The 15009-nt window shown below is 32.1% G+C and overlaps 1 protein-coding gene across 2 annotated transcripts in view; it reads left to right on the top strand.

The window, feature by feature from the left end:
* LOC123686068 (protein eva-1 homolog C) overlaps positions 1-15009 on the top strand; it is an 86381-nt gene that overhangs the window by 59676 nt on the left and 11696 nt on the right. Inside the window, exons 3-4 of one of the 2 annotated variants that reach the window (XM_045626029.1) lie at positions 6591-6714; positions 7057-7206. In XM_045626029.1, the coding sequence (XP_045481985.1) occupies positions 6591-6714; positions 7057-7206 (274 nt within the window). Of the gene's footprint in view, positions 1-6575; positions 6715-7056; positions 7207-15009 lie in introns of both variants that reach the window. The other variant, XM_045626028.1, reaches the window with a different exon arrangement.

The following is a 15009-nucleotide window of genomic DNA, read 5'->3' as shown; positions in this document are numbered from 1 at the left end:
CTCATGAACCGTTGAGTTTTTTCCCAATATTGCCGAAATTGTCATCAAAAAAGCTATTTGATGATGCAATAATACACTGAGTGTGCTATTTGAAATAAGGATGAAGTAGTATGTTTCCGGTATAACCGGAAGTTGTAGCCATCTGAAAATATTTTAGGGAGAAAGAAAAGTATGATTAGTTTTCCATAAACGTCCAATAGGCCATACCGGTGAATCACCCTGTATATGATGTAGAAATGCGGAAAGAAATAATCAAAATGCTGAGTTTGTTCTCAATGAAAATCACTTTGAAATTCCTTTGATGGAAATGTACAAAGGTTATAAAGCTGACTGAATATATTGAGTCAAATAAGAGGAACGATCCAACATAAAAATGAAAGTTGAAAAATATGTGACATACCAGTTGAAGAAGAAATTAGGAATGGTTCAATTTCCACGGGCACGAAATGTTAATAAAAATTTTCATCTTCTGAATTCCTTATTTGGTGGTTCATTCAATAGTCTTGAAATGAATGAATTATTTACATCATAAGTTTGAGTCTGCATTTTTCGTTAGGATTCCATTTCACAAGTGAAGTCTGCAGCGGGCTTTCAAAGAAATTCTTTGATGAAGATGTCGATACAGGCCCTTCATAAAATTTAACTGTTCTTAATTTTGAAGTTATTTCTTTTGTCAAACAGAGTGTCCTTATAATTATCGATCAGAATCAGTCAGAAATTGTCCCCTCATATTCTGAGTGATTATATTCCTTTGGAAAGTACTATACAGGGTGGCCATTTGAAAACGAAACAGACGAGATTACAGACGAAATAAAGTTTTTCGATAGAAATGCTCGGACAGGTCGATTTCTGTTTCGAGGGGGACAACTTAAGATGTAGGTTACGGACGCATAGCGCTTCAACCCTTGCTGCTACAACCCCCAATTTTTGAATAGGGAAGATGGGGTGAGTGATACCTCAATTTAAAGGTATTTTTATACTGATTTCAGCACAGTAATTGTTTTTTCATTTTATGCATTAATTCTCGAAATATTCATGCGTTAGTTAGTTAGGAAGGAAGCCACAGTCATGGTTGTTTTGAAGCTCAAAATGTCGATTTTTCACAAAACACTACAAGTGCCATGAAAACACTACTTCATTTTCAAATACTTAGTTAAGAATATTTCGAGAACTAATCCATAAAATGAAAAAACAATCACTGTGCTGAAATCAGTATAAAAATACCTTTCAAATGAGGTATCACTCACCCCATCTTCCCTATTCAAAAATTGGGGGGGGGGGGGGTTGTAGCAGCAAGGGTTGAAGCGCTATGCGTCCGTTACCTACATCTTAAGTTGTCCCCCTCGAAACAGAAATCGACCTGTCCGAGCATTTCTATCGAAAAACTTTATTTCGTCTGTAATCTCGTCTGTTTCGTTTTCAAATGGCCACCCTGTATTAAAGATAAATGGTGAAAAGTAATCGAAGCACTAGAAGGAATAAAATGTCTACTTGTTCGAATAAAATGGAGGAGTAATTACATTGAGGAATCTATGGAGAATTGAGATTATAAGACCGCAAAGGAAGTTACGAATTTCCCTTTTTCTTCTTGTCTCTTTTGAATGTCAAATTTATAAAACTTTCTCCCAACAAGTTGGAAAAGGAAATTAATTTTGTTCGTTGTTCGCCAAAAAGAGCATACTACGTCATTCTTGTTTTCTAATTGAAGGTTCCACCTTTTTTTTCCATTATCCATGATTTCGATTCATGTGGATATGAAGTACAGAGAGTATTAGGTGTGCTTTTAATTAATGAAGTAGTGAGCCAGCAGATCCAATTCAGAGATAGGTTCACATAGTCGGTACACTTTGCCCTCATGTATGCATACATAACCTATGTATTTACTCACCGACAATTCCATGATTTTTCAAAGAATATGCCGATAATTTGGTTTATCTCTTCAGAATAACTTGATTTCCTTTGAAATATGTATATGGGGACCACTTCCGGTTATAATAATCATATTTCAAAGACATGATGTAATCACAATAACAAAAATAATATATTTGATAAAGTATCAAACTTTACGAAACACTTTAATTCTAAATATTTCAAAAATTCATACTTGTATTCTCCGACGATACAAAAACTGCTTGGAATATTGTCTACATGCTTTCCACCAAATTGCTGGGAATATCCAGCACAGTTGTGGCAACTGTGGGCATCAAAGATTTTTTGTAATTGAACCCAAGCGCTAGCTCTAGATTCAGTGCTAGATTAGATTAAGAATGCCTTGGTTTGATCTAGCAATAAGCACCTAGGTATGAAAAGAGAGGGGTCTCAAGCAAATCCTATACTTACAGAGTTATCGAGGAAAAACTTTAACTAAGGAAAACTGCAATTTCTTATTGAATGGAGTAGTCTACAACTTCCAGAAAACATAAAAAGAAACTAAAAAGTTGAAATTTCATGAATTGTAATAAATTATTCGTTAAGATGGTTGAAAATCCATAAACCAATAAAATTTTCAATTACGAATAATTAATGACATTTCATGAAATGTCAAATTTAGTTATCTAAATTTCAATTTTAGTTTCTGTTTTCCAGAAGTCATAGACCGAGTCTTAGACTACTCCACTCAGTTAGAAATTGTAGTATTTCCCGAGGTATTTCCTCAGTTCAAGTTTTTCCTCGATAACTTTTTCGTATTCAGAATCAGAACAAATATTCAAAGATATATGTAACCTATTATTAAAACTGTCCCGACTGATGGCAGGAAATAGTGAAATATTTCTATTGTCTATAAAATACTTGATTGATTTTTCAATCTGGCTACGTAGCTGCTAATTTGACGTACTAAGAGCCTCAACATCATATGCTATTCTTCATGATTTCTCAAACCAGTAATAACATTGCTCAAAATCAGAAAATGTAATGAAAATTTTGTTGGTTAATCTCATTTTAATCAATTCTTCCTTCAGTGGAATGAAGATATTTATTAGGATGCGAAATCATTTTCTTCAGAACCCGTCATATATCAATTCTGACTATGAAAGTAAATGGAGGAATAGATTTGATTGCGAAATATTCACCTTTTTTTACATAAACCGTAGATTTGTGCCAAACATCATAGTCGAAATCACTAAAAACATCAGACACACAACGAACTAAAACTACGTAAAAATGCATTTCAATAATACCCCACACTGGTCTATGCGAATTATCAGAAAGTAATTAAGAAGTGACAGATGCAGCCAATGAGTGTAAACCAAAAACGCACTCAAAGTGGCAAGGGGAATACGAGGGGAAATATTCAGCCAATAAGATCAATCAAATCGGGACATTGTTGTTTCCAAGACGATCTGCTAAATACCGGGGTTTATTTGAGAGTATTGATAGCAATATTTTCATAAATTCCAAAGGAATTTCTGAAAACTTAGACAACCCTTGTATAATTGAAATATTCAGTCTCCCTCCAAGTGACTTTGGATATACTATACATCAATATCCTCAACTTTTACCGAGCAATGATTTTTTTTTCGGTGAATTAATCTATTGCTGACCAGGTATCGACACATCCGTTGGGTGCATTGTTTGATAGACAGATTGTTCAGGTGCATTATGTATCTAATTGAACACAAGCGGTGTATTTTCCTGGATTGGCTGCTTTTGAGGCAAACTGGATACCGTGACTATTAATTCACAACCGCAGAGCAGCACACGCTGTTTCTCTAGAGAGATTCTGCTAGAGGACCAAGAAAAAAAGTGAACTATTATGGGAATCCTGCTGATTATGCTCCCTCTGTTAGGTTACAGCACTGTCTAATTATAGGATGAGTAAATGACATCTTGCAAACTATTTTCGACATATTAGTCGGATGCTGATGTCTAAAATCGTGTTTATACAAGGGGTCGCATAAAACAAGCATGAATCACTTGCGTCTGAAATGTCATAATTATGCTATTATAATAACATAAAAATCATCATTTGTTCGATCTAGACAAATTATCGCTCGGTGGTTTACATCAGTTTTGTTCTTCTAATTATTCGAAAACTACCAATTGAACTCAAAAGAAAGTTGTAACATAGCGACTACAGGGCTCATGTAGTACAGGGCGTAGAGTTCGTTTCACTAAAAGATTAACAAATATATCTTCAGAAAGTTAGATATCTCAAAAATTAATCCCACATGCGCCTAAAAGCACTTCGTTGAGAAATATAGGGTGTCCCATTTTCCCCTATATCTCTGAAACAATGATTAATTTTCATGATCTGTTATGGGTATCATATAAACCATAAAAATTACTGAAAAAAAGTTCTAGAATTTTTCGAATTTCTCGAATAGAAACCAAGATATAGCAAAATATTTGAAACGGTAATTTTTCAGTAATGCCCTGTAACTCGAAAACGAATTAATATATCTATGATCTGTTCTCTGGTATCTTATTATTTCGAAAAATTAGATCGGGAGTCCTTGAAGATTTTTTTCTCTAAGTCCTATCGTTAGGGATTCACGGCTTGGCTTGATTTTCAAGCTACTTGGCTTGAGTTTAACTTGATTTCAAGTCGAGCTCAAGTCAAGTAGTAGTTTTTCAATCTCAAGTCAAGTCAAGAATTTATTTATCGTGTAGTGCCACATCAATAAAAAATGATGAAATGAGAAGGAACCTTGCAAAAACACTTTTATTTATTGAATAATTATATAAAAGAACCAAAAATATCAACTTTCTTGAAATAGAAACATAAATTGAATCACTATAAATCATAACAAAATAAAAAATAAAGTTTCTCAATGTTGAGAAACCTCAAGGCTTTGTTTGATTTCATAATTTTCCATTCAGGATCTAAGTCACATGAGACATTTTATAGATGTGTCGCCTAACCTATTGCGGGTTTTTGTAACTGTAAGAGCAGCTCTGGAAAATTGTCTTTCAACAGGACCTGAAGATGCTGGTGTTGATAGAAAATCCTTGGCCATTTCGGCCAAGTTTGAAAAAATATTTCTGAAACTACCAAAATCTACCAATACATTTCATAGAAATGTGATAAAACTACTAATTAAGTCACACTGGCAAATTCTTCAGTCTCTCGGCGCTCGAGGAATCCCCTTATTTAGTTAAAGCGCGCACGAGATTGCAGAAATATATGCCGTGCGACGCGTGCATATCAAGTTCAAGTAATATCAAATAGCTTGATATCAAGTCAAGCAATAAATATATAAAGTCAAGTCAAAATCAAGTATGTAATTTTTACGAGCTTGATTTTCAAGTCAAGTAGTTGGTTAAAATGTCAAGCTACTTGGCTTGATGAATCCCTACTTAAAGTTCTCGAGATGCTTTCAGTGAGCATCGAATTTGAGACAACCTGTAAATATTTGAAATACATGAATTAACGATCGCTCAAAAGTAAAGTCAGTGCTTTCCTCTATTCTTTCGATGGTTAAATGGGATGTGAGTTTAACATAATATAGAGTATAACATAGAGTAAACACGTTTTTTGGAAATATATCAACCAATGAAATTGATTCAACAAGATTCCAATTGTGAAACAATTCGAAATGAATATCTATAAAATTCAAATTCTCGTACAATTAAACATCCCTGTATCATACTGAAGTTTTCTTTCGGATCCTTCGATTTTCCAGGAAGTTATTGAAATACCTATACAGCAGAAAGTAATAAAAACGCAAACGTCACAGTGACAAAGGAGGATGGCATTGGCGCAGATGTAAACGAAAGGACATTTTTATTTTAGGTTCAGTTGCCGTAGTTCCATATTCATGCATGACAGCAAGCTATAACGAAAGAGCAGTGCATCAACGTAATGAAAAATTATCACGGATGAACTAATCTAAAATTTTTATTCTTTTGTATTTTCACCTTTCTGTTCGATCATGGATTTTCCATTATGTTTTACGAGGAAATTCGCATTGAATATGTGTATTCAAATATTGGGTTTGGCTATTATTATTATTATAGTTCGATGAAATGTTTCAGTTACAGTTGGATTTTTGTCATGGCCTATTTTATTTCTCCGGGTTTTGATTATGAGCGATGTCCTGTTCAAAATAGATAATCCATACTTTTCTGGAGTTAAGTAACGAAATTCATACAAAATTAGATAAAGTCATTTAGAACAATGATCAGATTAAGCATTTACTATTTCTATTTGAGTAAAACTTCCTTTTTTGAGTATGGTCAAGTTCGCTGTGAAAGAAATATTTATATAGACGAGTTATTTGTCATATACATATGCATGTCAGTATTCCGGTCACTATCACTATACTTCACCCGCTAAGTCACAATATTTTGCTGTTGATGTGTAGGGTGTATTAGGCAGGAACCACTGAGCTCCCTTTCTGATGATTCTATCAGTACTTTCGGGATGAAACATCGATTACGCCATTAAATCTATGGCAGCAACTTTTAATTGAAAATAAAAATTAACCTATTACACTTTTTTTTCGAAATTGGAAATATGTATTCAGAGAAAAGTAATTTATTTTATTATTTACTGTATAATCACCATTCCATCACTTTGTCCATAACAATTTGCACATAAGGGCACTACAGCTGATCTGACTGACGGTATCTAGTATTCACTTTTGCAGACAGTAGTTGAGGCTTGTCAGAAGAAGAGACAATGCAAATTTCGTACTTCGCCTAACACCTTTGGTGGAGATCCTTGCCCAGGTGTGCCAAAATATGTGGAAGTTGCTTTCAAATGTAGACCCTGTAAGTATTACATTCCTTTAAAAAATTTACTTCTAGAAATCATTCTCCAGTGACATTGTCATCAAAGTAAATTCAGCAAAAAGCGTCAAATATAGACTATAAGAAAAAATCTTTCATGGAGCTTCAATGACGCCTACTAATATTCGTCGACAGCTATTTCTTTTTAGAATTTTTGAGGATTTCATTTGTCTGGCTTCTTTTCACGAGTTGGGATATTTTGTCTAAAATTTTTAGTTTTTTGTTTTACAAATGATGATCACTGAAAGTATTTCATTTTGGTTCGGAAACAAAAATTTCAATTCCGCCAGAAATTCTCATATTTTAATTGATATTTAATTACAGATGAATTTCGAAGTGCCAACGCTTGTGAAAATGAACGAGTACATTTAAAATGCAATCCAAATTTTAGGATTGCTATTTTAAGTGCCAGTTATGGAAGAACTGAATACGAGAGCATTCAGTGTCCTCAGCCACAGGGTGTACCTGAAGAAAGTAAGTTTTTCTGTATCTGTAAAATCAGTTGAAGAAACCTTTCACATTCAGAATTCACTATTATTTACTTCCTGATAAGTAATTTTTGGTCACAGTTCACATAACATAAAACAGTTTACTGAAGATTTAATGGATTCGGTCCTTACTTGGCGGAAATTCATTATAAATAAAATAAAACGAAGTAATTTCCACTATGTTATTTAATTGTTAGCAACAATTGTTTCGCCACACTGTGGCTTCATCAGGCTACATTTCTGAACTGATAAGAGTACAAAGGTTTTCGGAATCTTATATAGGAACAAAATTGACACAAAAATATTCGAAAGGGTATAAATTACAAAGTTATATTGGACCATTTACAGCCTGGGATTTCCAAACTATCGGAAGAAATTCAATAAAGGGGATGAGTTTACATCCGTTTGTTCGTTCAACAGAATATTTTGGGTATTATACCTGTTTATTTCCAGGGATTCTAAGAGTGTTAGTCTTAAGCTCTTGTTTTCTAAATGAAGAATTTTAAAGTTATTATTGAAGGTATGGTCCCATTCTTTTAAGTGATTCGCGTAGGTTGAAAACGAACTATCAGATGTATAACTCTTTTGGTGTTCCTTTATCCTTTTATTGAACGATCTTCCTGTTTGTCCAATATAAACCATAGGGCAATCATTACAGGTTAACTTGTAGACACCGGATTTAGTTTCTTTATCTGTTTTGTCTTTATTGTTTTTAATGAACATCTCTAAGTTGTTACTTGTTTTGAAGGATATTGTGTAATTGAATTTTGTTTTCAAGTATTTAGCAATCTTTTCAGAAATATTATTAACATAAGTTAACGAAAAAAATTTAGTATCAATGTCATAATTTACCTTAGGGTATGTTAGACTCAAAGCTTGCTTTCTTTGTTTATTCCTCAAAATTTGATCAATAACATGTGGACTGTAACAGTTATTCACAGCTATTTGTTTAATTAAATTTAATTCTTTACAAAAATTAGCATGATTCATAGGTATATTGATTAATCTATGGATCATACAATTGTATGCAGCCATTTTTTGGTTTAACGGGTGGTTAGAAGTAGCATGGATGGTAGTATCAGTATGTGTAGGTTTTCTAAAAATACTGAAACTATGATAGTTATTATTTCTGGTAATTGTTAAATCAAGAAAGTTGAGAGAATTGTTATGTTCAATTTCAGAAGTGAATTTGATACTTGGGTGAATGTTATTGATAAATTCTGTGAACAAAGAAAGTTGTCTATTTGTACCTTTGAAGCAACATATAATATCGTCTACATATCTAAACCAATAAAGGAAATATTTTGTGTTATTGTTAGAGTGAATTTTGTTTTCTAAATTATTCATGAATATTTCTGCTAGGATTGGACTTAAAGGGTTACCCATAATCAAACCTTCATCAGACTTATAAATGGTTTCATTAAATTGAAAGTAATTTTGACTGAGGCATATTTCTAAGCAATTTAAAATGTCATTCATTATAATCGGATTTGTGTTATTGGTAACAAGTAATTCTTTTATTATTTTAATAGTTTCTGCTGGGGGAATGCTAGGAAATAAGTTCTGTACATCGAAAGAAACAAATTTAGATTTGTTAGGCAAATAAATATGTTTTATTTTCTCAATCAGTTCTAAACTATTTCTTATCGAGTATACAGAATTAAATTTTGTTTCTTTTTGTATAATTGTTATTAGAGCTCTTGATAATTTGATGCTTGGTGCTGAAATGAAAGAAACTATAGGTCTGATGGGGTTATTATCTTTATGAAGCTTTACTAAAGAATATAATTTTGGAGTCTGTGGATTCATTAAAATAAGTTTGTGTGTTTGTTGATTTTGGAAAAGACTAACGGATTGATTTATTGTTTCTTTTATTATTTTTTGAAAAGAATTGGTTGGGTCTTTTTTCATAATTTTGAATTTTTTTGGATTTAAAAAGTCTAATGTTTTTTCAATATATTCTGATCTAGTTAGGGCGACAATACTGTTTCCTTTATCGGCTCGAGTAAAAACTAAATTATTTTCATTGCTTTTTGTTACAATTGACTTGACAATTTTTTGGTCAACTGTCGTAGGGCTGGGTATTATTTTTGTTTTCAATATGTTTTTGATGTTATGTTTGTCTGAATTTAAATTTGAGTGTCCTGATTTGGAGTATGATTGTAAAGCTAACTCTGAATCAATTGCTAAGTACTCTAAAGATTTATTTGAATTGTCTCTAAGATTATATTTAAATCCTTTTTCCAATAGTTTAGTTTCATTGGAATCGAATTTAACATTTGATAAATTAATAAATTTTGGAAAGAACTTATGAGTTGAGAACGAACTTAGATTTGTTTCTTTGGCTAAAGTTTTTTGTTTGTTATAAATAAGGTTTTTCAATTTTTTGTTTTGATTTAAAAAATTTTTATGAATAATGTTATTAATGTGTTCTCTAGTGTTCATATCAACAATATCGAATTCTAGAGGATGTAATCTACTAGTTAACTCTGAATGAATTACCTTTATATAAACATTATATATGTCTCTCTGGTGGTATTCTTTCTTCATATCATTCTTGAGCCATTTCTTCATTCCTTGTAATCTTCCTATCTTCGCTGCTGGACTCTTATTGTTTGTTCTCAAATTGATATATTTCGGGAACACATCTTGATGTAGACATTTGGAATAGAACCAAATGTTTTGTGTATTTTTTCTGCTTCTAAGTAGAAGTTTAAAATACCATCGGACCAAGAAGCTAATATCTGCTTCTAATAAATATTTAATGGATTCGGTCCTTACTTGGCGGAAATTCATTATAAATAAAATAAAACGAAGTAATTTCCACTATGTTATTTAATTGTTAGCAACAATTGTTTCGCCACACTGTGGCTTCATCAGGCTACATTTCTGAACTGATAAGAGTACAAAGGTTTTCGGAATCTTATATAGGAACAAAATTGACACAAAAATATTCGAAAGGGTATAAATTACAAAGTTATATTGGACCATTTACAGCCTGGGATTTCCAAACTATCGGAAGAAATTCAATAAAGGGGATGAGTTTACATCCGTTTGTTCTGTTGAACGAACAAACGGATGTAAACTCATCCCCTTTATTGAATTTCTTCCGATAGTTTGGAAATCCCAGGCTGTAAATGGTCCAATATAACTTTGTAATTTATACCCTTTCGAATATTTTTGTGTCAATTTTGTTCCTATATAAGATTCCGAAAACCTTTGTACTCTTATCAGTTCAGAAATGTAGCCTGATGAAGCCACAGTGTGGCGAAACAATTGTTGCTAACAATTAAATAACATAGTGGAAATTACTTCGTTTTATTTTATTTATAATGAATTTCCGCCAAGTAAGGACCGAATCCATTAAATATTTATTAGAAGCAGATATTAGCTTCTTGGTCCGATGGTATTTTAAACTTCTACTTAGAAGCAGAAAAAATACACAAAACATTTGGTTCTATTCCAAATGTCTACATCAAGATGTGTTCCCGAAATATATCAATTTGAGAACAAACAATAAGAGTCCAGCAGCGAAGATAGGAAGATTACAAGGAATGAAGAAATGGCTCAAGAATGATATGAAGAAAGAATACCACCAGAGAGACATATATAATGTTTATATAAAGGTAATTCATTCAGAGTTAACTAGTAGATTACATCCTCTAGAATTCGATATTGTTGATATGAACACTAGAGAACACATTAATAACATTATTCATAAAAATTTTTTAAATCAAAACAAAAAATTGAAAAACCTTATTTATAACAAACAAAAAACTTTAGCCAAAGAAACAAATCTAAGTTCGTTCTCAACTCATAAGTTCTTTCCAAAATTTATTAATTTATCAAATGTTAAATTCGATTCCAATGAAACTAAACTATTGGAAAAAGGATTTAAATATAATCTTAGAGACAATTCAAATAAATCTTTAGAGTACTTAGCAATTGATTCAGAGTTAGCTTTACAATCATACTCCAAATCAGGACACTCAAATTTAAATTCAGACAAACATAACATCAAAAACATATTGAAAACAAAAATAATACCCAGCCCTACGACAGTTGACCAAAAAATTGTCAAGTCAATTGTAACAAAAAGCAATGAAAATAATTTAGTTTTTACTCGAGCCGATAAAGGAAACAGTATTGTCGCCCTAACTAGATCAGAATATATTGAAAAAACATTAGACTTTTTAAATCCAAAAAAATTCCAAATTATGAAAAAAGACCCAACCAATTCTTTTCAAAAAATAATAAAAGAAACAATAAATCAATCCGTTAGTCTTTTCCAAAATCAACAAACACACAAACTTATTTTAATGAATCCACAGACTCCAAAATTATATTCTTTAGTAAAGCTTCATAAAGATAATAACCCCATCAGACCTATAGTTTCTTTCATTTCAGCACCAAGCATCAAATTATCAAGAGCTCTAATAACAATTATACAAAAAGAAACAAAATTTAATTCTGTATACTCGATAAGAAATAGTTTAGAACTGATTGAGAAAATAAAACATATTTATTTGCCTAACAAATCTAAATTTGTTTCTTTCGATGTACAGAACTTATTTCCTAGCATTCCCCCAGCAGAAACTATTAAAATAATAAAAGAATTACTTGTTACCAATAACACAAATCCGATTATAATGAATGACATTTTAAATTGCTTAGAAATATGCCTCAGTCAAAATTACTTTCAATTTAATGAAACCATTTATAAGTCTGATGAAGGTTTGATTATGGGTAACCCTTTAAGTCCAATCCTAGCAGAAATATTCATGAATAATTTAGAAAACAAAATTCACTCTAACAATAACACAAAATATTTCCTTTATTGGTTTAGATATGTAGACGATATTATATGTTGCTTCAAAGGTACAAATAGACAACTTTCTTTGTTCACAGAATTTATCAATAACATTCACCCAAGTATCAAATTCACTTCTGAAATTGAACATAACAATTCTCTCAACTTTCTTGATTTAACAATTACCAGAAATAATAACTATCATAGTTTCAGTATTTTTAGAAAACCTACACATACTGATACTACCATCCATGCTACTTCTAACCACCCGTTAAACCAAAAAATGGCTGCATACAATTGTATGATCCATAGATTAATCAATATACCTATGAATCATGCTAATTTTTGTAAAGAATTAAATTTAATTAAACAAATAGCTGTGAATAACTGTTACAGTCCACATGTTATTGATCAAATTTTGAGGAATAAACAAAGAAAGCAAGCTTTGAGTCTAACATACCCTAAGGTAAATTATGACATTGATACTAAATTTTTTTCGTTAACTTATGTTAATAATATTTCTGAAAAGATTGCTAAATACTTGAAAACAAAATTCAATTACACAATATCCTTCAAAACAAGTAACAACTTAGAGATGTTCATTAAAAACAATAAAGACAAAACAGATAAAGAAACTAAATCCGGTGTCTACAAGTTAACCTGTAATGATTGCCCTATGGTTTATATTGGACAAACAGGAAGATCGTTCAATAAAAGGATAAAGGAACACCAAAAGAGTTATACATCTGATAGTTCGTTTTCAACCTACGCGAATCACTTAAAAGAATGGGACCATACCTTCAATAATAACTTTAAAATTCTTCATTTAGAAAACAAGAGCTTAAGACTAACACTCTTAGAATCCCTGGAAATAAACAGGTATAATACCCAAAATATTCTGTTGAACGAACAAACGGATGTAAACTCATCCCCTTTATTGAATTTCTTCCGATAGTTTGGAAATCCCAGGCTGTAAATGGTCCAATATAACTTTGTAATTTATACCCTTTCGAATATTTTTGTGTCAATTTTGTTCCTATATAAGATTCCGAAAACCTTTGTACTCTTATCAGTTCAGAAATGTAGCCTGATGAAGCCACAGTGTGGCGAAACAATTGTTGCTAACAATTAAATAACATAGTGGAAATTACTTCGTTTTATTTTAGTTTACTGAAGCTTATTTTTGGCTCATATTTTACTTGTTTTCACTTAGAACTGGTTGTTAGGCTAGCTTTCTCTAGCGGTTCTCTAGAATCTGTTTATCAGTGCATTATTATCATCCAGAAAAGGAGCTTTTTTCAATTCTCTATCATTTATAATCATGTCGATAGAGGGTACAGAGAATATTAGGTATGATTTTAATTAATGAACTATTAAGCCAACAATCAACTTTGTCGATAGATTTACATAGACGTTATATTTACATTGCACACGGATACACATAACCTATAGATTCACCTAGCCACAATTTCATGATTACCCAAATAATCTGGCAATATAATAAACTGCTAGTCAAAAGTTGAGGATATTTAATTAATTTGTGTTTTATCTTCGGAAAACCCCAATATCTTTTCAAAATATGTATGTGTAGACTATCTCAGGTTAGAATGATAATATTTCAAAGACATGATGATGTATTGACGATATCAAAAATACAATATTTGAAAAAAATATAAAATTTCACGAGAAACTTGAAATTTGAAACTTTTATTATTCCTCAATAAAAAGTATGACTGCTTGGCATTTCATCTGCTTGCTTTCCACCAAGTTATTGAGAATATCCAGCACAGTTGTATCAACTATGCATGGGCATCATTGTAATTGATCCCATGCCTATTCGATTGTATCCAGCTCAGGGGATCTAGAATTAAAGCTAGAGGTAGAATGCCTTGGTGGAATGTGCAGCAATGCATTATCATCCTGAAAAACGAAATTTTTGCCAAAAGCTGAGTGAAATTGTGAGACTACTCCATTGATGACTTCATCAACATATAACTGGGACGTCTTGGTTCTTGGCAGTACTAATAAGTTAGCTCTACCAAAAGCTAATTGAAATTGTGAGACTACTCCATTGATAACTTCATCAACATATAACTGGGACGTCTTGGTTCTTGGCAGTACTAATAAGTTAGCTCTACCATCGGAACAAACTCCACTATATCATAGTTCTGCCTCTTCAAAAAAAATAGACTTATTCAGAAGGGTGGTGGACTTGGTTTGAGAGTAGAGAGTGTAATTCTTCTCGATCTTGGATTGACTTCATGAAGACGTCTTCTGGCTGTGCTTAGAAAAACTGAAATACCTGTGGCATCTTGACAAGTACTGAGAACTGTTTGATCTAATTCAAAACGAAGTATAAACTAGAGAATAGCATTAGCATGTATATTTTTTATTAAACTTGCTTAACAATTAACAATGAAGTCTTTTCTACGATCGTTATGAGTTTATTCATTATGCATCTTCGTAAAACATCCATATCCACGACTTTTGGCGAGCAGTTTATATTTATGCGTGGGTTGAATGCTGAACCTTCGATTGACGTGAAAAAGGGATGAATGGGTTCAGTCTCTTAGGGGAACTACTTTCGATTAAACCCCTACTTCATCTCTGTGTTTGGTGGGAGAAGTCTCGTCATCTTAACATGCTCAAAAGTTTCCTTTAAGCTAAAATGATCTCCCAGAACCATCCAACGCCCTGTTACAATCGTTCAGTTCCCCACTTTGGAAATGCCCTCATCTGGAATCCAGATAATCCAAAACTTTTCTTTTGTCTAAATTTGAATAAAGCTGCTGCCCTGGTATAAAATGTACTTAATGAGAAAACAAGCATCTTAGAAGTTAGTAGAACGAATTACTGTTCTCATTGGAACACTAGCAACAAACACAACATGGGCGAAGTTTGTGAACTATAAACCACATCTTAAAGGCGGTATTTTCTACAGAAAATCAGTTGAGCTTCAATTGTGCTATAACCTGACAA

Source organism: Harmonia axyridis, chromosome X, assembly GCF_914767665.1.
Source record: "Harmonia axyridis chromosome X, icHarAxyr1.1, whole genome shotgun sequence".
Classification (NCBI taxonomy): domain Eukaryota; kingdom Metazoa; phylum Arthropoda; class Insecta; order Coleoptera; family Coccinellidae; genus Harmonia; species Harmonia axyridis.
The sequence above is the reverse complement of the archived record's forward strand: the minus strand, read 5'-3'. Positions and strand labels throughout refer to the sequence as shown.